General features: G+C 43.2%; 1 protein-coding gene and 1 pseudogene across 4 annotated transcripts in view; both read left to right on the forward strand.

The window, feature by feature from the left end:
* Nucleotides 1-11,002, forward strand: part of LOC145356536 (sulfotransferase 2B1-like) — a 33,337-nt pseudogene extending 22,335 nt beyond the window's left edge.
* Nucleotides 11,003-23,161: 12,159 nt separating this feature from the next.
* The window catches only part of LOC145356537 (uncharacterized), a 112,869-nt gene continuing 109,526 nt past the window's right edge, over nucleotides 23,162-26,504 (forward strand). For 2 of the 4 annotated variants that reach the window (XM_080209286.1, XM_080209288.1), the window contains exons 1-2: nucleotides 23,497-24,010; nucleotides 24,569-24,901. In XM_080209286.1, coding sequence (XP_080065412.1) covers nucleotides 24,577-24,901 — 325 coding nt within the window. In that variant the 5' untranslated portion in view covers nucleotides 23,497-24,010; nucleotides 24,569-24,576. Of the gene's footprint in view, nucleotides 23,308-23,496; nucleotides 24,011-24,568; nucleotides 24,902-26,504 lie in introns of those variants that run through there. The other 2 variants (XM_080209287.1, XM_080209289.1) reach the window with 2 other exon arrangements.

Here is a 26,504-nt window from a genome sequence, read left to right on the forward strand (position 1 = left end):
CCAAAAGCACTTTTTGCGTATTTGTACAGCTCCTCGAAAGGATTTGGGTTTATCCCCCTATGAAATGCTATTTGGACTACCTTATATGGGGGCAGTCGGGGAGTTACCGGTTCCTGAAATGAATGATCAATTTGTAAAGAAATATATACTGGGCCTGTCCTCCTCGATATCTTCCCTTAGGAAACAAGGATTATTGTCGCAGACTCCAGCCCTCGACTTCACGGTACATACAATTCAACCAGGAGATCGGGTCCTGGTAAAGTCATGGAAAGAAACTAAGCTGCAACCGGAATGGGAGGAACCATATGAAGCACTCCTAACAACTGAGACAGTAATCAGGACTGCTGAAAAGGGGTGGACACATCATACTATAATCAAGGGACTGGTAAAACCTCCAGATAATTCCAACACGTGGATGGTCAAACTGACTGAAGAACCTTTGAAGCTGAAATTTAAAAGACTCTAAATAATCAATTTTCAGTTGCGGCGTGAGCGCGGGAAAGGAACTGTTTTGAATTAAGTTCTCTCCTAAAAGGTAACGAGAAAGGGATAGAATGGAAGGGGTAACCTGGATAATGCTTTCCTTCCTCTTGTCCAAGAGAGTACTTACAAGTATGGGATATAATTCAGATAAGTTAGAAGAGGACAAGGGAAACACTATGAGCTCAGTTACGGTTCTGGATCTCACTACAACACAGGTAGTAGAGACAGACCTGTGTTCTTTGGTAATATGTGGGGATCTGGTGAGCCAGCAAAAATATTCGGTAGAATCCTTACAATTTTATGCCGACGGAAAGTATCCTTGGGGTAAACTCCCTTCCATAATATCCCTTCATCAGAAACATATGCAGCCAAGATCAGAATGCCTAGATAAGGAATACAATCTTATAGGGACCAAATGGACTGAAAAAAAAAATAAGCAGTCCAGTCTTAGATCCTAAGAACCTCTCCCGGTACTCCATAGCTGGTGGGCCCTTCTTTACAGGTAACTGGACCAGGGACCAACAATTGCACCAGGCAGTATTTGGAATTAGGGTAAAGGAGGGAGGAAAAGATAGCAAATTGAAATGTTGTTTCCGAATCTATGTAGATAAAAATTTGAAAACACCTGACTAGAATGATAAGGTTCCCCAAAACGACCCAAGGGCAGTAAGAGTGGTCGAAGTAAACAACCTAAAACAAATCCTTGAAATAGAGACTGGGTATGAGGAGACTAATGCCTGGGTAGAATGGGTCAAATACACTGTAAAAAGCTTAAATAAAAGCAATTGCTATGCCTGTGCGTCTGGGAAGCCAGTGGCCCAAATAGTACCCTTCCCTCTGGGATGGAAACGCGACAGAAGAGGTATGGAGTGCATGTTAGCCCTGTATCAAGAAAAGGAAGCATGGGGCAACCCGAACTGCACATCCCTATCCCTGATGTTCCCTCCTGTGGAAGCAAAGAACTTAAAAACTCCCCCTCAGTTTCTCACTGCCGTTGTGAATCACACTTCATGTGTGAACCGACAAAGGGCAGAGTTAACTCATAATATGGGGGAGTTAGAATCATGCTCAGAGGTCAGGAGCATTACAGAGAACGGAATGGGAGGGAACTATTCATCATTGAAAATCCCCAGAGCAGATATATGGTGGTATTGTGGAGGAAGGGTACTGAGGCCAACTCTACCCCCTCAGTGGAAAGGTACATGTGCAATTGTCCAATTGGCTATACCATTTACCCTGGCATTTGAAAAATCAAAAGGATCAGGAAAAACAAGAGATCAGTGATAGGAATTTCTTTTGATGAAAAGATATATCTAGATCCCATAGGAGTGCCTCGGGGAGTTCCAGATGAATTTAAAGGTCGAAATCAGATTACAGCTGGGTTTGAATCCTTGTTTTGGTGGGTAACAATAAATAAGAACGTAGATTGGATAAATTATATAAGATTGGGACGAGCAAGTGAATAGTATGTTAGCCAAACTGGAACAACCTACTCGCGCATATCTGGACTAAACCTGGAAAAAGGGATGCTAGTGAAAAATTACAGACAGTAAAAAAGAAAAGGGGGGATTGTGAGAAGTAGTGTAATTTTTAAGGCTGCAAGAGCCAACAGTACAATCAGCAGTGATGGACGAGTTCAGCAGCATACACAAAGGGGGAGGCACATGACAGACAGTTAACTAGGTTACACGAAACAGATAACCACAGTGATGAGATTAAGCGCAAAATGGGAGTTGAGAGAGTGTTAATTGAAGGAATGACACAATACAAGCCATTTACAGTGTTTAAAGTTAACAAGGTTAACAGCCAAATAAGGGGGAATAACACAATACAAGCCATCACAATGTTTGAAAAACAGTATAAAATGTGCTGCAAATCTATGTAAGGTGTGCCTATTTTGACTAGACACCCGGTCTTGCAAGAACGACAAATAAAATCTTGCTCCTTCAGAACTTGACTTGACTAAATTGTTTAACTGTGAGCTGTGTTTCTCACACTTTCAATGGTGCATCTGTAAACATAGAACATTACAGCACAGTACAAGCCCTTCGGCCCTTGATGTTGCACCGACCTGTGAAACCAATCTAAAGCCCATCTAACCTATGCTATTCCAGTATCATCCATATGTTCATTCAATGACGATTTAAATGCCCTTAATGTTGATGAGTAAAAGTTGATGAGAGTCATAGTGGACATGCTGAATTTCCCTAGCTTCCTGAGGAAGTAGAGGCATTTGTGGGTTTTCTTAGCTATAGCATTGGCATGGAGTCACCAGGACGGGTAGCTGGTGATCTCAACATCTAGAAACTTGACGCTCTCGACCATTTCCATTTCATCTCCTTTGATATAAACGAGCATATTCTCCACTCTGTTTCCTGAAGTCGATGACTATTTCTTTCATTTTGTTGACGTTGAAGGAGAGATTATTGTCGTCGCATCAGTTCACCAGATTCTGTCTCTCTTTCCTGTACTCCATCTCATCATTGTTTGAGATCCAACCCACTATGGTGGTGTCATCAGCAAACTTGAAAATCAAATTGGAGGGGAATTTGGCCACACAGTCATAGGTGTATAAGAAGTACAGTAAAGGGCTAAGGACATAGCCATATGGGGCACCAGTGTTGAGAATAATCGTGGAGGAGGCGCTTATCTTTACTGATTGCAGTCTGTGGGTTAGGAAGTCTAGGATCCAGTCACAGAGGGAAGAGCCAAGCCCTCGAAGTTTGGAGATGCGTTTTGTCAGAATAATGGTTTTGAAGACTGAGCTGTAGTCGATAAGTAGGAGTCTGACATAAATGTCTTTGTTACCTAGGTGTTCCAGGGTTAAGTGAAGGGCCAGGGAGATGGCATCAGACATGGATTTGTTGTGGCAATAGGCGAACTGAAGTGGACCCAGGCAATCTGGTAGGCCGGAATTGATCCCATGCCTTGACTAACCTTTCGAAGCATTTCATGATAGATACCAGAGCCACCGGGTGATAATCATTAAGGCTCACTGCCTGGCTTTTATTTCTCACAACACCAGGTTAAAGTTCGACAGGTTTATTTGGAATCATGAGCCTTGGGAGCACTGCTCCTTCCTCAGGTGAGTGGAGGGTTGGGTTCACAAACGTGCTATAAATAGACAGAGATGCAATTGCAAGATAATGGTTGGAATGCGAATCTTTACAGGTAATCAAGTCTTTACAGATACGGACAATGCGAGTGGAGAGATAGGACAAGCCATCCTCATCTGAGCAGAATCTGCTCAAATGAGGAGGAACACAACAGACATCTATTGACACTGAAAGATGCCCTCATAAGAACGGGAATGGTGTTCGACTCATCAATCGACAGTTCTGGCACAACACAGCGAGAAACTGCACTGACTTCCTCAGAAGACAAACGCGTGACACAACCAATTGAGTACCCTTCATTGTCCAGTACTTTTGTAGAGTGGAGAACCTACGACATCATCTTTGGAGCCTTCAACAGATCAATGAAAATGAACATCTCGCCAAGACCATCCCCACACCTCCACTACTTGCCTTCAAACAACAGCACAACCTCAAACAGACCATTGTTCGCAGCAAACTACCCAGCCTTCAGGAGAACAGCAACCACGTCAATACACAACCCTGCCACAGCAGCCTCTGCAAGACATGCCGGATCATTGACACATGCCATCATCTCATGTGAGAACACCAACCACCAGGTACACAGTACATACTCATGAGACTTGGTCAACGTTGTCCATCTCATACACTGGGGAGGAAAGGATGTCCATAGGTGTGAACTTTGGCGAAACCATGCAGACGCTACAACAACAGATGAGTGGCACTGCGTGACAATCACCAGGCAGGACTGTTTCCTTCCTGTCGGGGAACACTTCAGCAGTCCAGGGCATTCAGCCTCTAATCTCCTGGTAAGCGGTCTTCAAGACACAATGCAGAATCGCCGAGCAGAAACTGATAGCCAAGTTCCCTAAGCATAAGAACGGCCTCAACCAGGTTCATGTCACACGACATGTAATCCCCACCATTTTGCCTGGACTTGCAAAATCCGACTAAGTGTCCTGGCTTGGGACAATTCACACCTCTTTAACCTGTGATTATCCCTCTCTCCACTCGCATTGTCTGTATCTGTAAAGACTTAATTACCTGTAAAGACTTGTATTCCAACTATTATCTTGCAATTGCATCTCTGTCCTTTTATTTTGGTGTTTTGGGAAACTGTCATGTCTTCAAACTGTTTGGAGTGAATCCAGAGAACTGCAAATTTCAACCAAAGGATTCAATTTCCAGTATCACTTGAGCCTTAGTCGATGTTGTGTTGAACCTGTTTAAAAGGGTTATTTATGGAGATTGGTTTGGTTAGGACAGCTTGTATATATTTAAGGGTTATGTATTATAGTGATTGTGAACCCAACTCTCTCTCTATTCACCTGAGGATGAAGCAGTGGTCCCAAAGCTCATGATTGCAAATAAACCTGTTGGACTTTAATCTGGTGTTGTGAGACTTCTTACTGTGCCCACCCCAGTCAATGCAGCATCTCCACATTATGGCTTCTATTTGGTACAAGTAATCACATGCGTTTAGGTCACACAGAGCAGGCACTATCTTGTTGAATAACAGAGCAGGCTTGAGGGACTTAATAACCTCCTCCCTTTGTTGTGTTCTTAGTATGGCTCTTTCATCAGCCTTTTTTGTTAGCATGTGCAATAATCACCAAGTCAGGCAATATATTCCATCGTGGTTAAATGGATCTCTCTGAGCTCTCTGCTGAATTTTGTCAGGAGGCTGTCTTCAATGATGAGTTATTGATTGAGGTGCACTAGAGCTGCAGTCCAGGCTCCCTGCAAGGCCCCACTTGTGCCAATTTGCTGTGCAAAGACCTTGGCCAGTGTGGAAATAGTTGAGTGCCCAATGTTGATGTGGCAAGTTGAAACCAGTGGGTAGGCTATGGGATCTGTGATGTGGAAGTGTTTTTTAATACTGCTTAAATGGGGTTGTTTGTGTGCGGTCTGGGATTAGTTTCACGATCCTGCATTGTCATGTGTTCTTGAACAGTTTTTTTTTCATTTTCAGTTTAGAGCTGCAGGTTTTAGTTTTAGAAGAGACAAGTAAAAAGAAGTGTTTTCCCTCTCTCCCTGTTGTTTTGAAAATTCTGTTGGTTAGTTGAAAACAAGATCTTGTTTACCTGAAGAGTGAAAATCTGTTGTTGGGGGCTCGACCAGAGCCTCTGGTGTTTCGGGAAACTGTCATGTCTTCAAACTGTTTGGAGTGAATCCAGAGAACTGCAAATTTCAACCAAAGGATTCAATTTCCAGTATCACTTGAGCCTTAGTCTATGTTGTGTTGAACCTGTTTAAAGGGTTATTTATGGAGATTGGTTTGATTAGGACAGCTTATATATATTTAAAGGTTATGTATTATAGTGGTTGTTTTGTTTCTTGTTTGTAATTAATAAAAGATTTTGCTAATGTTGACTATATTCTTAAATAAACTTCGTTTGATAAAAGCTCCCCAGTGGGTCTCTTGAATTACATCTGAAGTGGAACATATCATGCATATTCTTGCCAAATTCAGGATGATTCAGACGGGCTTCATAAAATACTTTGGAGTTTCTAATCTGAACCATAACACAATAAAGAGAGCGTTTCATGTTTTGCTGGCGTAATGAATGCACTTATTTTTAATAATTGCTTTTGAAGTAATGTTTGGCAGCTGGTTTGACCATGTAACGAGTTGGTGGGCTGTAAAGGATGAAGAGAATCTCCTGTTTGAGCTATGAAGAAACGTTGCAGGTAAGTGATTTTGTTTTTAATTTATACATTACCTAATTGTTCTCCTTTTAAACTCTACACTGCTATCGTCTTCTACCACTTTCCCTCTTCCTAGCGGGGTTATTTATTCCCTGTCTGCCATCAGCGCTATTTATTATGCTGGTGTAGGGAGACTGGTTGAAGCAGATTTCTGCTGTTTTATGATAATGTTGCAGCCCACAAATAAATATCAAATCTACTGTTATCACCACTGAGAGTAAGTTGGTACAAGAAATGTTTAGAGTGGGGATTCAAATAGACTTTGGACATTCAACTCTAAGTGACATATTGACACATGATCATTATCCATTAGTGTCAATTTGCTGTACAATGCTTCCTTTGTATTTTTGTTGCCAACTGTTCCAATGATGTTATGTTCAATGTTATATTTAATATGGAATATACTGTACCATGATTCTTGGGATTGTTCATATTGTGGATAAATTGCTTACCATTTGTTTTAACTGTGATGACCAGGTGAAGAGGAGCAAATTGGCTCCTCCCTATTCAACCTCTCCACTTGGTCGCAACAAAAGTATTTAAATTTCTCTTTCCAAATCCAAATGTATTCTTTACTATCTGTGCAGTGAACAATAAGGACCCAAGTTTATTAGCCACTAAACCCAAGGAAAAATATTACAGGCACCATGTTGACACAGGTATCCAAAGTAAGGACAGTTGGAGTCCAGATAAAAGCTAAAATTTTGCTTAACTTGAAGCATAGATTATTGAAGATTGTGGCCATTTCAAATTAGCTGATTCCTTCAAACCCTGGAGTTGAATTGAATTCCTTGTAACTGCATTTGCTGGAGATAATTTCCTTATTGTGTATATTTCCTTAATCCATCTTCCAGAAGTAAAGTCTTAAGTTTAAGGTTTATTTATTAGTGTCACAGGTAGACTTACATTAGCACTGCAATGAAGTTACTATGAAAATCCCCTAGTTTCCACACTCAGGCGCCTGTTCGGGTACACTGAGGGAGAATTTAGCATGATCAATGCAACTAACCAGCATGTCTTTCAGACTGTGGGAGGAAACCCATGCAGACACAGGGAGAATGTGCAAACTCCGCACAGTGACCCAAGCCAGGAATCAAACCCGGGCCCCTGGTGCTGTGAGACAGCACTGCTAACCACTATGCCACAGTATCACCCATCAAATCCATGACATTCACCTGATGATCTTTCTATTGGACATTTGTATGAGATTTTTAGACTGTGGAGATAGATCTTGAGGGAAATTCCTTACAGCTTCATTTGCAGCTTTTCCAAACTCCTCTGCTTCTGCTTAACAAACCGAATTCTTAGAGTCTTGCTCGCTATTCCAAATGAATTTGATTATTATGTCTGCTGTAGTCATTGTTGCAAAACAAATAATTACATTTTGATGATGCATCTCAGAAACATCTGACACATTTCAGGATAATAGAAATCAACAGGATGAATTTCTTTCGTCCTCCACGGGAGATTTGAGCGACTGTTAGTTGTATAGGTCAGTAAAAGGAGCACAGTGGTGGAGGGGACACTTTGGCCAGACTGAGACAGAGACCGATCTGAGTACATTTAGGAATTTGGTTCAAGTAGGGTAATTGAGGGAGTAAGGGAAAGTGGCGCAGTCTTGCTTTTTCTTTTCTAACTTTGAGCCTTCAGGAAGTGATCCTAACTGTGATACAGAAGAAAAGCTAGTTACTTAAGTGAGCATTTGGTAAGTGACTATGGCTTATTCTATTCCTAAGGTTCAAAACAATTTAGTAACTGGTGATAAGGTTAACAAAATATATAAAAGCAAAAGTAAAATATATAATTGAATAAAACAATTCAGTAGTTAATTAAAACATATTAAGGATGACTAAACAGGTGGTGTGTCACAGCTGCAGCATGTGGGAACTCCTGGATGCTGGTTTGATCGAGGGCAAACATGTCTGCAGGAGGTGTTTGAAGTTTCAGCAGCTTCAGCTCAGAGTCTATGAACTGGAGGCTAAACTACAGACACTGCAGCACATCAGGGAGCAGGAAAGTTACCTGGATTCTTCGTACTATGAGACAGTCACATCTCTTAGGACATGGTTTTCTGATTTGGTCAGTGGTCAGATGCAGGAGTGCATGACTGCAACTGAAGCGGGTAAGGGGACTTTTTGGAGCTTCGGCTTTTACAATTGTTCAATAAGATTGAGGTTTTCTCATCTTATTTGGATGCAAGTAGAGGTTGCAGGGTGGATGAGTTAACTGACTGGGGCACTATTGTACAAAAAGCCATTCTACTGGAAGGAGCAAAAAAGAATATAGTCATTTTAGGGAACAATGGAGTCAAAACGATTGACACGATTCTTTGCAGCAAAGAGTGAGAGTCCAGAAGACTATGTTTCCTGTCTGGTGCTGGAGTTCAGGACATTTGCTCAGGGCTGGAGAATAACTTGCAGTGGGCGGGAAAGAACCCGGTTGTCACTCTCCATGTAGTTATCAATGACATAGGCAGGACAAAGAAGGAGATTCTGCATAGTCAGTATGAGGAACCAGGCAAATTAAGAAGCAGAACCTCAATGATCATAAGATCTGGAATATCACCTGAATCATATGAAAATTAGCATAGAACAAATCAGTTTAAAGAAGTGAATGCATGGCTGAAAGACTGGTGTGGGAGATTTTGGTTCTGGTTTGTGGGGCACTGGCACCAGTTCTGGAGAAAGGAATATGTACCATTGGGACCTGGACCATGCAAGAGCTGGTGTTGCTGCATAACTGGGGAACTAGAGAGAGTTTTAAACTAAATAGTAGGGGGGAAAGATCAAATTTGGAAGGATGTGGTAAATCAGAGCAGAATCAAGGCAAAGGAGAAAAGTATTATGGGAAATGAACAGACCATGACAGGAAGAGATAGAAAATAGAAATCTTAACAGCAAATCAATCGATTTAGACTAGAGAATATAAAAAGAGGAAAAGAATAAAACTAAAGGCTCTGAGTGTGTAAAGCATTCAAAAAACCAATGAACTGAGAGTACACACATAAATAAATATGTATGATTTGTAGCCATTATAGAGACATGGCTACTAGAGAACGTGGATTTGGACATGAATATTGAAGAGTACAAGATACTTAGAAAGACAGGAAGCAAGAAAAAGGTTGAGTTGTGGCCCTGTTAATCAATAATGCTATTAGCACAATACCAAAGGAGGATCCAAGTTCAGGAAATCAGGATGTGGAAACATTTTGGGTAGAAATGAGAAATGGTAAAGGCAAGATGTCACTTGTGAGAGTCATGTACAGGTCTCACAACAGTAACCACATGATTGGGTAGAGCATAAAGGAAGAAGTAATTGGGGCTTTTCAGAAAGGCATAATTATAATAATGGAGATTTAAGTTTACATATAGATTGGAAAAGTCAGATGGGCAAAGGTAGCGGAGGTGAGGAACTCGTAGAATGTTTTTGGGATAGTTTCTTGGGACAGTGTGCTCTGGAGCCAATCAGAGAGCAGGCTATATTAGATCTGATATTGTACAACGTGATGGGAGTAATTCATGATCCCATTGTGTAATGTGGAGTCTGCACGTTCTCACCCTGCCTGCAAGGGTTTCCCTCCAGGTGCTCTGGTTTCCTCCCATGCTCCAAAGCTGTGCTGGTTAGATGAATTGGTCATGTTAAATTGCTCCTTAGGGATTGTTGTAAGTGCAGGCTTGATGAGCCGAGTGACCGCCTCCTGCACTGTGGGGATTCTATGATCTCACTATCACTGCGGAGAATACAGTTACTCACTGGGACAGAAGTGGAGCTTATTGCTTCAATGTTCCAAAGAATGAAAGGGTGTCACTGAGTTTACTGTCAATTATTTTGCTCTGTCTTTAGTTTCTATAACATTTGTTTTGATTTATTATGTTAAGAATATAGAAGGTTTGGTAGTGAAACTAAGTGAATTTCTGGAAAAGCAGCTCAGTGAGGATGTGGTTGAAAAAATTGTGAACCACAGCAACATGAAAGAAAATGAAATGTCTAATTACAATTTGGTTTCCAATGAGATATTGGATCAAACAAACACTCATGTTTTAAGAAAAGGTAATTTGGAAAAGATTGCTGTACATATATTTGAAAATTTATTGTGTGACTTTGGGCACAATGGCTGTTAAACCATTTGAAAATTATCAGTCTTAAGCTAATTTTTCAATAGCTTTCCCACCACAGTGTTGTTTGTAATATTTATTAGGATTGTAACATATGAAACGGTGTTCCGAAAGCTTACACAACCATGATGTGGAGATGCCGGCATTGGACTGGGGTAGGCACAGTAAGAAGTCTCAGGACACCAGGTTAAAGTGCAACAGGTTTATTTGGTAGCACGAGCTTTTGGAGCGTTGCCTCTTCCAATCCAATAGCAGCATGACACTTAGCCAAGTGTTTCCTTCTGCAACTCATTGTTGCAGGGACAAGTTATAGTGCTGTTGCTGCCAAAACACTTCAAAATATGGCAAAAAAGAATGTCTTCAAGAATTATATATTTTGAAATTTCTGATTCCAAAATGTATGGAAAACAAATACCCTGATATAAAATGCATCTTGTTTATTATGTAGCGAAGTATTCTTTTGTGAAATAAACCAGGTGCCACATTGTTCTATCACAGGGGTCTCGAGACTGGAAGAACCAATTCACCATTGCCCAGGCTGAACATTTTGATGCATTGTACAGCCAAAGAATGAAAGGACTAAATTTCACATTTTATTAAGCTGAGAAGTGAAATGCAAAACTTAGGCCTCAGGACTGACTGCACGTTTACCGTAGACGTGCTTAATCCTTGCTAATGCATATTAGTTTGCTGAAAGGTGCTGATGGAACCAAAGAATTCACAAATTTGCTTTCGTAATTTCCCTATGGAGCATAAAATTGCCATCAGACTTCTCAATGGTTAGCTTCTAATTTGTGCCGTTTGCCTTGTCTTTGCATCAGCATATTTACATTTGTATCAAAATCATGGCTTTGTTGAAAACCTCATTAAAGATAATGATAACTTTCCACTTTAATGCAACTACCATGAATGGCTATCTCTGCCAACACTCAACCAACCCAGACTGCAGAGGTGACAATACGATTCTTTTAACCAAATCATAACTTAGTCTGCCCCCTACTGTTTCGACACCACCTCCATTCAACATAAACCTGTTTGCTGTTAGAATGATAAACCTCCCAACAATTAAGAATCACAGACTTTACAGCAAAGAAAGAGGCCCTTCAGCCTATTATGTCTGTGTTGGCCATCAAGGACCTATCCATTCTTATCCCATTTTCCAGCACTTGGTCTGTAGCCTCATATGCAATGGCATTTCAGTTGCTCACCTAAATGCTTCATCAATGTTTTGAGGGTGCCCGCCTCCACCACCCTTTCAGACAGTGTGTTCCAGATTCCCAGCATCCTCTGAATGAAAATGATCTTCCTTAAATATCTTGCCACTTATCTTAAAACTATACCACCTGATTATTGACCCTCTAGTAAGGGGAAAAGTATTCCTACCTTATGTTCCTCATAATTTTGTACACTTTGTTCAGGTCCCTTCTCAGCCTTCTCTACTCTAAGGAAAACAACGCCAGCCTAACCAGCCTCTCCTGCTAGCCCAGAAAACATATGGGGAATCTCCTCTGCACCTGTTCTAGTGCAATCGCATCCTTCCTATAGTGTGGCAACCAGAACTGCGCACGGCACACTCGCAATGTGAGATAGATGATCATTTTGCCTGTGTATTAAAAGATCCAAGAAACCTTTGGTGCATATATAAAGATTGTGCGTCTGGTTCTTACGAGAGTCTCTAACGCAAAATTGGGACTAAATACACAAAGCGTCAAAGACACTCTGAAGCTTGCCTTGAAGAATGGCAGTATTTTCATTAATGGCTAGGAGGAGCCTGCTTTCAGTTGATCAAAATTGTGACAATTTGTCCCCCAAGCTGCAGTAGGCTTTGAGGCCCAACTCTTAATGAGGCCAAGCAGTGGAATCCTGCACTCCGCATGTGCCAAGGATCTATGGATCGAGAATCAACTTCTTTAGTCATGTAATGATATGAAGATTGAGAGAGCCATGAACCTGAATGGATGCCATCCTTGAATTGAGAGACAGTTGATGATGAACCTCCATGAGTCATTTTGTTTGGAGTTTGTTTGATTTTTGCCCACAGTCCCCAGTTGTGCCTTTCTTGTGGGTGGAATTATAAATGAATTATGTCTTTCATCTTTACTCTCCAAGTCAATTAAAATACTCAGGCTCAGCGAAACTTAGCCCTGTGATGGTGAGTCTGTCTGTCTGTCAGGAATTGACAAAGCTGGTCATTCCATGATATTATTTTTCATAGCCATCCTTAAATGATATTTACTTAGCTCTTTACCCTCTAGCCTCACTTCAGTCTTTACCACCCCTCCCATTTCTATCTCAAAATTCTTCCTGTTTGCTACTAAGTCCTATCCCAATTTCCCATCTAAAATTGTCCTCCCCTTTCTAATTTAATCTCTATACCAAGTGTATTTTCATTCTAAAGTTTTACATTTATCTTCTTTTCCTGGTGCCTATTTCTTTAATTTCGCTGCTTTCCTGTCCTCATTCTGCACACTCGCTTCCACATTCAAACCTATCATGGGCCACTTCTGAGAGTTATTTCTATCTTTGTTTACAACCATTTCTGATTTTTTTTTCTTATTTTATATCTTTCTCTGGATTTTCACCTGCCTCAGTACATCATGCGTTTAAATAGGTCAACAGTTCTTGCTCCTTCCAAGTCCCTCACTAGCTCTCCGTATCATGTTATCTTATTCCAACTCTCGTCTCCACATCCTTACAGTGCCGCAGATTGGAATGGATCTGGCAAGTCATTAACCTGCTTGTTTACCACCAGATGTGACTTCATCAGTTTGATTCTGATTGAAGTTTCAGACATCATGGGCAGAATTTAGGCCTAGGTTGAAGCAAGTGTAGAGATAAAATGGTGGAAAAACTATCCCCCTAGCTGGGGTGCCAGTTTAACAGGGCTGTTCCAACTGCTGCCAATTTGCTTAGGAGGAAGGAAGGTGGAATCAGACAGCCAGCCCAATTCAGATAATGGATCAGTTGATGTTGTTAATAAATTTGTTAGCTTGTCAAAGTTCAGAATGGAATTTTGGCATGGCCCAATACATCAGGCATAGTCCAGATGGAAGGAGGCTGCAAAACTGCAGACAACCATTCAGAACCACACAATGCAATTAGGTGGATCTAATAAAGGGGGTACAGCTGAGAGGGACACTCAGCCATTAGCACATAGATGTTATCAGGTGAGCAAGAGTCTCTGCACATTGGGGCAGTGAAGGGGGTCATGACTCTCTGGAGATGCTGGAGTCATTAAGGTGGGACCAGAACTTGGTATGAATGAAGCTGAGCACAAGCAAAGCAACAGCTGGACATGGGGTTGAAGACTTCAGAGATTGAGTTGGGTAGCGATGAGGATCCACATAGCAGCAGATGCAGAGCCCTAGGCATGAGGAAGGAGAGAGAGAGGACTGAGGGACAGGAAGGTATTGGAGACCATACCCACAGCATTGTTTCTACCCTGAACAAAAAGCTACTTGGACATGTTGGTGACCCAGTGCTATTGATGCCTCTGCCTCTATAGACAAAAAGTCACTTAATTTCCTATTAAGGAAATTTGGCACGTCAGTTATGACTCTCTTCAACTTTTACATTGCACCATAGAAAGCATTCTTTCTGGTTGTATCACAGCTTGGTGTGGCTCCTGCTCTGCCCAAGACTGTAAGAAACTACAAAAACTTGTGAATGTAGCCCAATCCATCACACAAGCCAAGCTCCCATTCATTGACTCTGTCTACACTTCCTGCTGCCTCAACAATGCAGCCAACATAATTAAGGACCCCATGTACCACAGACATTCTCTCTTCCACTTTCGGGAAAAAGATACAAAAGTTTGAGGTCATGTACCAACCAATTCAAGAATAGCTTCTTCCCTGTTGCTGTCAGACTTTTGAACTTTTACCTTTCTCTACACCTTAGCTATGACTGTAACACTACATTCTGCACTTTCTCATTTCCTTCTCTATAAATAGTATGTTTTGTCTGTACAGCGTGCAAGAAACAATACTTTTCACTCTGTTAGTACATGTAACAATAATAAATCAAATCAAATCACTTGTGAAAGACCTTGCAACATTGCTCTGCCCTGCTAATAACTGTCAAAGTCATTTTTGCCTTAAACTATTTCGCCTCTGGCTTCTTCCAAGGATCAACAGTGGACCTTGGTGGCATTCATTGATTGAAGCCATATGGCCAATAAGATTCATTACAGAAAGGGCTTTCACTCCAATGTTCAGCTGGTCTGTGACCACAGTGGGCAGAGCCTTCCAAGTATCTTGCCAGGCCTCTGGGGATGAACTTCTGGAGCAGACTGGGAGGAATGTTTGAAACCAATAACCAATGCCTTCCTGCCTCTTGGTGATCTTCCCGGAAGAAGGTCAGCATGTAGAGGTCAGTAATGATGGGTAGCCGATCTGATAATTGAATGCCCAACTGTGGGCTAATTGAGACCTCTGCCAGGATTTTTAGGGTGATGTACTGAACCCCAGAGAGGGCTATGCATGGCGTATTTCTATCGGCAGCTCGCCAGTAACTAGCCTGGGGCAGCCCATAAGATCTTCTCTTCACCACCCCAACCAGATCTACAGTTATCAGGGAGCCACAGCTGCTACCACTGGTCATCCTCTGAATGGGGGCTTTCTCCTCCACAGGGGTTGCTTCACAGCTGTGGCCAGAGAATTTTTCATAAATATCTAACCACTTCAGAGGGCACTTCAAATTGAAGGCATCTTTGTGTTGCTCTCCTGACTGTGGTGCTTCATTCTAATGAACATTATCCTGAGATGGTGCCAAGAAGGCATTACCACGGAAATCACCTCACCAGGATCACTGTTGAGCAGGCCATTGGGCTTCCGAATCTGTGGGTTCTGTGTCTGGACCTGGTGAGTAGCTCTGTATAGAGCATCCCTTCAAGAACCTTCGGATTGTGATGGTCTGATGCAGTCTCCAGAAAGGAATAAACCTTGAATGTGGTAGGACGACACAGCTCATCTGAGGATAAGCAGGAAGCTGAAGAGGAAAATGTAAGGCATAGAGGTACATGGAGGTGGTCAGGGCTAGCGCAGGACTTGAAGGTCCCATCTGGATGGTATCAATACCAGGAAATACAGACACATTTCACCTGAACCAAGGAATACTGCATGTTCTGAAACTACCTTGATCTGTCTGTATGAAAATTATTTTCATTTCATTATTGTCCCATGTATTGGCATAGAGTGAAGAGTATTGTTTCTTGTGTGCTGTACAGACAAAGCATACCATTTGTAGAGTACATAGAGAAGAAGGAAATGAGAGGGTGCAAAATGAGGTATTACAGTTATAACTAGGGCATTGAGAAAGATCAACTTAACATAAGGCAGGTCCATTCAAAAGAAAGCAGCAGGGAAGAAGCTGTTCTTGAGTCAATTGGAATGTGACCTCACGTTGACATAGCCTTTTAAAATCCACTCTTACCACCAATGTTCAAGGTATATCTGAATAGCAATTTTATTGTACTCCTTCAAAAATCATTGTTATTTTTCACCACCCATGCCTCTTTTCAAGTTTTGCCCTTAAAGAATTGAACTTGGAACCTTAGTAGGCATGGTGGCACAGTGGTTAGCACTGCTACCTCACAGCGCCAGGGATCCGGATTCAATTCTAGCCTCGGGTGACTGTCTGTGGAGAGTCTGTATGTTCTCCTTGCGTCTGAGTGGGTTTCCTCTGAGTGCTCCAGTTTCCTTCCACATCCCAAGATACACAGGTGAGGTGGATTGGTCGTGCTAAAATTGTTCTTTAGTGTCAGGCAGGCTAGCAGGGTAAATGTGTGGCGTTGCGGAGATGGGGTCTGGGTGGGATTGTCGTCGGTCAATACCAGTTCAATGGGCCGAATGGCCTCCTGCCAAACTGATCTGGAATCATTTCTACTTCTGCTTCGGTTATTTCAGCATCACAGACTAACATCCATATTCTGCCAACATTTATGTTCTGGATGTGGTTAACAATGTGATGATGACAAGATAATCTATTTTGTAATGTTTGAGGGATGGATATTGCCCAGGAATAATTTAAATTAAAAAAAAAACTAATTGCTGGAGTACTTAAGCAGGTCTGGCAGCAACTGTGGAACAAGAAACAAGGTTAGCATTTTGAGTACAAAATGACTTCTTCGAAAGTGGATAATTCCCATGCTTACTTTGATTTATTATAGTCACATGTATTGGGATAGAGTGAAAAGTATTGTTTCTTGCGCGCTATACAGAAAAAGCATACCATTCATAGAGAAGGAAACGAGAGTGTGCAGAATGTAGTGTTACAGTCATAGCTAGGGTGGAGACAAAGATCAGCTTGATGCAAGGTTGATCCATTCAAAAGTCTGACAGCAGCAGGGAAGAAGCTATTCTTGAGTCGGTTGGTACGTGATTCAAGGCTTTTGTATCTTTTTCCACCAGAAGAAGGTGGAAGAGAAAATGTCTGGGTTGCGTGGGGTCCTGGATTATGCTGGCTGCATTGCTGAGGCAGCGAGAAGTGTAGACAGAGTCAACGGATGGGAGGCTGGTTTGTGTGATGAATTGGGCTATATTCACAACCTTTTGTAGTTCCTTGCCGTCTTGGGCAGAGCAGGTGCCATACCAAGTTGTGATACAACCAGAAAGAATACTTTCTATGGTGCATCTGTAAAAAATTAGTGAGAGTCATAGCTGACATGCCAAATTTCCTTAGTCTTCTGAGAAAGTAAAGGCGTTGGTGGGTTTTCTTAACTATACTGTCGGCGTGGAGGGACCAGCACAGGTGGTTGGTGATCTGATCACCTAAAAACTTGAAGCTCTCAACCCTTTCTACTTCATCCCCATTGATGTAGACAGGGACATGTTCTCCTTTACACTTGCTGAAGTTGATGACAATCTCCTTTGTTTTATTGACATTGAGGGAGAGATTACTGTTGCCGCACCAGTTCACCAGATTTTCCATCTCATTCCTATACTCTGACTCATCATTGTTTAAGATCCTACCCACTACGGTGGTGTCGTCAGCAAACTTGAAAATCGAATTGGAAAGGAATTTAGCCACACAGTCATAGGTGTATAAAGAGTATAGTAAGGGGCTGAGATCACAACCTTGTAGGGCATCGGTGTTGAGGATGATCATGGAAGAGGTGTTGTTACCTATCTTTACTGATTGTGGTCTGTATTTAGGAAGTTCAGGATCCAGTGCAAAGGGATGGAAATTGCTAGGGCCTTGACAGAAATCTTTGTATTCTCATTGGCTATAGGTGAAGTTCTAGAAGACTGGAGGAAAGCCACTGTTGTTCCATTGTTTAAGGAGGGCCACAGGGATAATCCAGGAAATTATAGGCCAGTGAGCATTACGTCAGTGGTAGGGAAATTATTGGAAAAGATTCTAAGGGACAGGATTTACTCACATTTGGAAACAAATGGATTTATTAGTGATAGACATTTGGAGAAGGTCGTGCCTTTTTAAGTGATTGAGTTTTTCGAGGAAGTGACGAAGAGAATAGATGAGGGAAAGGCAGAGGATGTTGTATATGTGGACTTCAGTTATGCTTTTGACAAGGTACCTCATGGTATTCTGGTACGAAAGGTGAAGTCACACGGGATCAGAGGAGAGCTGGCAAGATGGATACAGAACTGGCTTGGCCTTAGAACACAGTAAGAAGTCTCACAACACTAGGTTGAAGTCCAACAGGTTTATTTGGTAGCAAAAACCACTAGCTTTCAGAGCACTGTTCCTTCATTAGGTAAGTGGGAGTCATGTTCACAAACAGGACATATAAAGACACAAACTGATTTGACAGAGTAATGATTGGACCACAAGTCTTTACAGGTAATCAAGTCTTAAAGGTACAGACATTGTGAGTGGAGAGAGGGTTAAGCACAGGTTAAAGAGATGTGTATTGTCTCCAGCCAGGACTGTTAGTGAGATTTTGCGAGCCCAGGCAAGTCGTGGGGGTTACAGATCGTGTGACATCAACCCAAGATCCCGGTTGAGGCCTCATGTCTGGAATTTGGCTATCGGTCTCTGCTCAGCGACTCTACGTTGTCATGTGTCATGAAGGCTGCCTTGGAGAATGTTTACCCAAAGATCAGAGGTCAAATGTCCGTGACTGGTGAAGTGTTCCCAACAGGAAGAGAACACCCTTGCCTGGCGATTGTCGAGTGGTGTTCACTCATCCATTGTCGTAGCGTCTTCTGGTCCCCCAATGTACCATGTCTCGGGATATCCTTTCCTGCAGTGTATCAGGTAGACAATATTGGCCAAGTTGCAAGTGTATATACCAAATACCTGCAAATTTGGTCTTCAATTGAAGTGTACCAACAACTGAAGAACGAGGAATACTACAGACAGTTACCCACAGATTTGACCAAAGAACACACCCATCAACTCAACTGACTGATCAAGACCTTTGATCCAGACCTTCAGAGCATCCTCCATACTCTCACTCCCACATATACTCCGCATTGGAGATCTCTACTGTCTCCCGAAGATACACAAGGCAAACACATCTGGCCGTGCATCATGTTGGGCAATGGGATCCTGTGCGAGAACCTCTCTGGCTATGTCGAAGGCATCCTGAAACCCTTAACAAAGAACCCCCAGCTTTTGTCGCGACACTATGGACTTCCCACAGAAACTCAGCACACGGAGCAGTTGAACCAGGAACATTCCTCGTCACAATGGATGTCTCAGCACTCTACACCAGCATCCCCCACAATGATGGCATTGCTGCAATTGCCTCAGTTCTCAACACCGATAACTGCCAATCTCCTGATGCAATTTTATAGCTCATCTGCTTCATCCTGGACCACAATGTCTTCACCGTCAACAACCAGTTCTTCATCGAGATACACGGAAAAGCCATGGGGACCAAATTCACACCTCAATATGCCAATACCTTCATGCACAAGTTCAAACAAGACTTCTTCACCGCACAGGACCTTCAACCGATGCTGTACACTAGATATATCAATGACATTTCTTTCCTTTGGACTCATGGTGAACAATCACTGAAACAACTATATGATGACATCAACAAGTTCCATCCCACCATCAGACTCACCTGGACTACTCTCCGGAACCGGTTGCATTCTTGGACACACGCATCTCCATCAAGGACAGTCACCTCAACACCTCACTGTACCGCAAGCCCACAGATAACCCCATAATGCTCCACTTCTCCACATTCCACTCTAAACTTGTTAAAGAAGCCATCCCCTATGGACAAATCCTCTGTATACACAGGATCTGCTCAGATGAGAAGGATCACAACAGACACTTCCAGATGCTGAAAGATGCCCTCATAAGGACAGGATATGGCACTCAATTCATCGATCGACAGATCTGACATGCCACAGCGAAAAACTGCCCCAACCTCCTCAGAAGACAAACACAGGACACAACGGATAGAGTACCCTTCATCATCCAGTACTTCCCTGGAGCAGAGAAGCTACGATATCTTCTCTGAAGCCAGCAACATGTCATTGATGAAGACGAACATCTCGCCAAGGCCATTCCCACACCCCCACTTCTTGCTTTCAAACAACTGCACAACTTCAAACAGACCATTGCCCGCATACCCAGCTTTCAGGAGAACAGTGACCACGACACCACATCAACCTCTGCATGATGTGCCAGATCATTGACACAATGCCACCATCTCATGTGAGAACACCATCCGTGTAGGTACACAGTACACACACTTGCAACTTGGTCAACGTTGTCTACCTGATACGCTGCAGGAAAGGATGTCCTGAGGCATGGTACATTGGGGAGAACATGCAGACACTACGACAACGGATGAATGAACACTGCTCGACAATCACCAGGCAAGAGTGTTCTCTTCCTGTTGGGGAACAGTTCAGTGGTCACGGGCATTCAGCTACTAATCTTCGGGTAAGCATTCTCCAAGGCAGCCTTCATGACACACGACAAAGCATAGTCGCTGAGCAGAGACTGATAGCCAAGTTCTGCACACGAGGTCAGTCTCAACCAGGATCTTGGGTTCATGTCTCACCATCTGTAACCCCCACAACTTGCCTGGGCTTGCAAAATCTCACTAACTGTCCTGGCTGGAGACAATACACATCTCTTTAACCTATGCTGAACCCTCTCTCCACTCGTATTGTCTGTACATTTAAGACTTGATTACCTGTAAAGACTCGCATTTGAACCATTATTTTGTAAATTGAGTTTGTGTCTTTATATGCTCTGTTTGTGAACAGAACTCCCACTTATCTGACGAAGGAGCAGTGCTCTGAAAGATGGTGGCTTTTGCTATCAAATAAACCTGTTGGACTTTAACCTGGTGTTCTGAGAATTCTTACCGTGTTCACCCCAGTCCAATGCCAGCATCTCCACATCATGGCCATAGAATACAGAGGGTAGCAGTAGAAGAGTGCTTTTCTGAATGGGAGGCTGTGACTGGTGGTGTTCCACAGGGATCAGTTCTGGGACCTTTGTTGTTCATGGTATATATAAAAAGTTTGGAGGAAAATGTAGCTGGTCAGACTAGTAAGTTTGCAGACAGCACAAAAATTGGTGGAGTTGCAAATAGTGAAGAGGGTTGTCAGAGGATACAGCAAGATATGGATCGGTTGGAGATTTGGGTGGAGAAATGGCAGATGGTGTTTAATCCAAACAAGTGTGGGATAATGCATTTGGAATGTCCAATGCATCAGCTACTTACCATTTATATAGATGATCTGGAGGAGGGAACCGAGTGTATGGTGTCGAAATTTGCTGATGACACCAAGATTGGTGGAACGGCAAATTGCGCGGAGGGTGTGGAGAGTCTGCAGAAGGATCTAGATAGGCTGGGCAAATGGGCCAGGAACTGGCAAATGGAATTTAATATTGGCAAGTGCGAGGCGGTCCACTTTGGTGGGAATAATGGTAGGAAGGACTATTACTTACGTGGCGAAAAACTGCAGCAGGCGACGGTGCAGAGGGACCTCGGGGTCCTTGTGCATGAGTCGCAAAAACCCAGCCTGCAGGTGCAGCAGGTGGTCAGGAAGGCGAATGGGATGCTGGCCTTCATAGCGAGGGGGATTGAATATAAAAGTAGGGAGGTCTTGCTGCAGCTGTATAGGGCATTGGTGAGGCCGCAGCTGGAGTACTGTGTGCAGTTTTGGTCGCCGCACTTACGCAAGGATATTTTGGCCTTGGAGGGAGTGCAGAGGAGGTTTACTAGGCTGATACCGGAGTTGAGGGGGTTGAGCTATGAGGAGAGGCTGAATAAACTAGGCTTGTACTCGTTAGAGTTCAGAAGAATGAGGGGAGATCTCATTGAGACATATAAGATGATGAATGGAATGGATAGGATAGAGGTGGAGAGACTCTTCCCGCTCAGAAAGGACAGTAGGACTAGGGGGCACAGCCTCAAGATAAAGGGGGGGCGGTTTAGAACGGAGTTGAGGAGGAACTTCTTCACTCAAAGGGTGGTGAATCTCTGGAATTCTCTGCCCGTTGAAGTGGTGGAGGCTGCCTCGCTCAATATTTTTAAGACGCGGGCTGATGGGTTTTTGATAAGCGAGGGGATTAAGGGTTATGGGGAGAGGGCGGGAATGTGGAACTGAGACACGACAGATCAGCCATGATCTTATTGAATGGCGGGGCAGGCTCGAAGGGCTAGATGGCCTACCCCTGCTCCTATTTCTTATGTTCTTATGTTATGTTATGTAGGAGTTATACAGTAAATGGTAGAACCTTTAGGAGTATTGACAGGCAGAGAGATCTGGGCATATATGTTCACCGATCACTGAAAGTGGCAACGCAGGTGGATAAGGTAGTCAAAAAGGCAATTGGCACGCTTGCCTTCATCAGTTGGGGCATGGAGTATAAAAATGTGCAGGTCACGCTGCAGCTGTAGAAAACCAGATACGGTAGTGGCTTTTAAGGGGCATCTTGACAAATACATGAATAGGATGGCAATAGAGGGATATGATCCCCAGAAGGGTAGGGGGTTTAGTTAAGTCGGGCAGCATGGACAGCGCAGGCTTGGAGGGTCTAAAGGTCTGTTTCTGTGCTGTAACTTTCTTTGTTCTTGTCCTTTTGAACAGAGATTTGGCCTGTTGCCAAAATTTCCGTCTTGGCTGCAGTAGGAGCATGGCGTGAAGGGGTAAGATGTTGCCTAGGGTGTGGAGGAAGATCAGTTTAATATCTAAAGTCTGATGGCAACAGAGAAGAAGCTGTTTTTGAGTCTGTTTTTCCCCACAGCCTGAGGTGGGGGGACGGGGTGCGGAGAAGATACTCTGTTTTCACTGGCAGTTCTGTAGCCAAAATCATCCCAAAATTGGGTGTTTTTATTTGTACATCGAATCTATTCCGGACAGTTACTGCAAGAATGATCTGTAAAGTCGAACTGTAAATGGATGAGCAAACCTAACTTGATGTTACAGCCCAGAATTCAAAAATGATAAGTCGTCCACCTATTGTAAACTGGGCAATGGATAATCACTCTAACTGCATTTTATTTCCGTTGTAGCACACGATTCCATCCCCGCCAAGACAGGGTGAGAGTTGCCGCCAACTAACCCTCTGCAATTCACTGCCTGCCCTCTAATTGGCGTCCACATGACGAGTGGGGGGAGGTTAGGACCCAGGGAATGAGAAAACAGAGCCAAGCAGGCAGTCTCAGAGCACGAGGAGCATTATAACAAGTTGCTAAGTCGCTTTGAGATCTGTTCCATTCAGTGACTTGCCATCCATGGGAAGGTGAGCTGGCTCAGTAACTGTGTAGAGGGACGGATTGCAGCTTGGGGGAAACGGGGGTATACAGAATCATTGTCTTTGTTTCTAGCGCCGGCTGCAAAGTTTGTAGCGTTTGTGCTGTTACTCCACAGACACGCCGCGGCCACTGCACTCCAACTTCGCTCAAGAGACTGAATTAACGGAGGATTGGTCACAGGATCGGAGCAGCCTGCGGGAAGGTGTGTTTTAGTAACGTCTGTTTAAAAAGAAGTCCTGAGATTTCCAAGTTGTCGTGAGAACACCAGCCTCAGTTTCATTGATTATAAATTATATATCGCAGGATGAATTCACTGGAGTCGGCTAGGCTGTGTTTTTACTTGCTGTGTGTTGGGGCTTGCTGTGCGAGGGAATCCGGCTTTAAGGACTGGAGAAATCCACGGAAGAGATTTCATTTCTCTTTCATCTATGTCTGTAAATATGACCTGTCGCTCCATGTTTCCTCCACTTCAATTCTCCAACCCACTGGCACAATGATGTCTATCCTCGGCCCTCTTCGCTGTGAAGCTCAGCATGGGCCAGAAACAGCACTCCATTCTTTCTACACTTTTGCCCTTGGCAGACATCGGGCCAGAATATTAACTTCAAGACTATAAAACTCCCATTTAATCTCTGGAAGAATGGAGGCGTGTAAACTGTGAGGGGCGTTTCTGTGGGGAAGAAGGGAGCACATTGATGTTGGAGATTTGCCCTGACTGGGAACCATGTGCTCACTTCTCTTTCTACCAGACTCCTGGCCAGTGGAGACTGCGGCTCTTCTCCAGGTTTTCACAAACCCTTCTCCAACTTGCCAAATCCACTTTACCTATTCACACATTGCCTGGTCCGGAATGTCGCTAATGTGTCTCATCATGGTTCCTTTTGTGTTCTACTACTATCAGTTCTGTAAGGTCCTGACCTCCAGTTAATCACTTTACAATTGCCTTTACGTGTGTGTGTGTGCGCGCCCTGCCCCCAACTGCTTCTGTTCTTTATTCAAAATGTATACTAAGTCTGATGAAGTCAGGTCCTGGGCTGTGACTAGTGCTTGGGCGTATTCCTAGAGACTGAATCACATATCGACCCGCCTCCAACTCATCCCCCCCCCATGCCCCCCTTCCCACAATATATTTACCCCCCCCATCCCTTTGGACTCTCACCAACCCCCTCCTCCCTTGGACTGTCACTCTCTTCCCGCCTCCCCCCACCTGGAATTTGACCCCTCCAACTATCACCGGCCCTTGACTCTGACTGCACCCCCATCCCTTCAACTGCCTCATCAGCCACCACCCCCCACCCTCTGTCTGCCTCCCCACCCCAACAGGCAGTCCAACTGTAACCCCTTCAGGTAACAAAATATCTGGACTTGAGAACCAAATATCAATATGTCAATCACATTGACAGGTGATTTTAATGTCTGACTGGTGAAAAACCCTACTGATAACATCTTTGATTTCCTTGCAGTTGATTAAATGGATTTGCTACAACAACAGATATCTGGGTTGTGCCGTGCTCACCCTGAAGGCATTCCTTTATCTCAGTTCTGCAGTCTCTACCTGAAGACGTACAAAACATCACTGAATCTATCAGATTATGGGTTTCACTCTGTGTCAAGTTTCCTGAAGGATATGAAGGATGTGGTCAGACTGGATTGTGATGGGGAAAGGGGGGTCATTGTTAATCCAGCAAGTGGGACAGAATCAGTGAAGAACGGCTGTCCATCCGACGGCACATTGGAAAAGTTACCTTTAGTTAACCTATCTGAAAACCAATTGCGGATTCCAAATCCACATCCTGGTAAGGAACAATGTCATGTTTATTTAGAAATGATGACCCCAGTCTAAAAGTGAGATGTGAAGAAGGCAAATGATATGTTGGCCTTCATAGGGAGACGATTTAAGCGCAGGAGCAGGAATGTCTTGCTGCAATTATAGTAAAAAGTCTGACAACACCAGGTTTTAGTCCAACCGATTTATTTGATAATAGACTCACAAGCTTTCGGGGTTAACCCACCAGCGTCTAATCAGAAGAATGAAGGGGGTTTTATAGAAACCTAGTGAGTTTGTGTGAACTCCTTGCCTTGCTATTAGCCAAGTGCGGAGTTGGGCAACTTTTTTCCTCATAGGAAAAGAAACTTGAAAAATCAGGTTGCTGCAAACTGGGATAATCCAGATGTGATGTAAAATATCTTTATCATACCATTATTGGCAAAGAGGGAAGCTATCTGAGGGGATCCAGAAGATGAGAAGGACTAAAAAATAAAATTGGGAAAGGTAAATAAATTAATGGAAATTTTTCTGTCTCCAGAAAGTACTGAGTCATTTCCCTCTCTTCTAACAGTAGTTTGGCAATAACTAAATCCTAGTGAAGTGGTTGGTAGATTCATGTTTATTGCATAGTCTGTTGTTCCTTCAGGCTTCTCCATTCATAAAATCCTTCAGTGCCACTTTATGAATATGCACTGAGGATCATTGAAATTGCAGGTTTCTCCAGTGCTTTAAGAAATTTCCCCTCTTCTCTGTCCTAAAAGTTTTACCCTGTATCCTTAGAGTATGCCCCCAGGTCCTGGACACTCCCACCATTGGGAACATCCTTTCTGAATTTACCTTATCTTATTCTGTTAGAATTTTATAGGCTCCTATGAGATCTCCCCTCATTCATCTAAGCTCCAGCAAATATAATCCTAATCGACTCGATCTTTCTTCACATGTCAGTCCCGCCATCCCAGGAATTAGCCTGGTAAACCTTTCTCTGCACTCTCTCTGCAGCAAGAACATCCTTCCTCAGATAATGAGACCAAAGTTGCACACAATATTCCAAGAACCTGTACAGTTACATCAAACATCCCTGCTCCAGCACTCAAATCCTCTTGCTATGAACGTACCATTTGTCTTTTTTACTGCCTGCTGCACCTGCATGCTTACCTTCAGCGATTGGTTTATGAGGGCATCCAGGTTTTATTGTACATTCCCCTCTCTTAATTTGTAACCAGTCGGATAATAATCTGTCTTCCTGTTTTTGCTACCAAAGTGGAATGTGCAGTTCTGGTCGCACACTATAGGAAGGATGTGATTGCACTAGAGAGGGTGCAGAGGAGATTCACCAGGATGCTGCCTGTGCTGGAGTGTTTCAGCTATGATGGGAGTGCTGAGTAGGCTGAGATTGTTTTCCCTGGAACAGAAATGGCTGAGACAGGGTGGGGGGGAAGAGAGAGAAACTGATCAAGCTGTACAAAATTATTAGGGTCATAAGGTATATGGGAAGAAACATTTCCTCTTGGTAGAGGGGTCAGTAACCAGGTGGCATAGATTTAATGGGATAGGGGCTTTAGAGGGGATTTGAGGAAAAAATCTTTTCACCCAGAGGATGGTGGGAATCTGGGACTTACTGCCTGAAAGGG

This window comes from Carcharhinus amblyrhynchos, chromosome 21 (assembly GCF_965287045.1).
Source record: "Carcharhinus amblyrhynchos chromosome 21, sCarAmb.v2.hapA, whole genome shotgun sequence".
Lineage (NCBI taxonomy): Eukaryota > Metazoa > Chordata > Chondrichthyes > Carcharhiniformes > Carcharhinidae > Carcharhinus > Carcharhinus amblyrhynchos.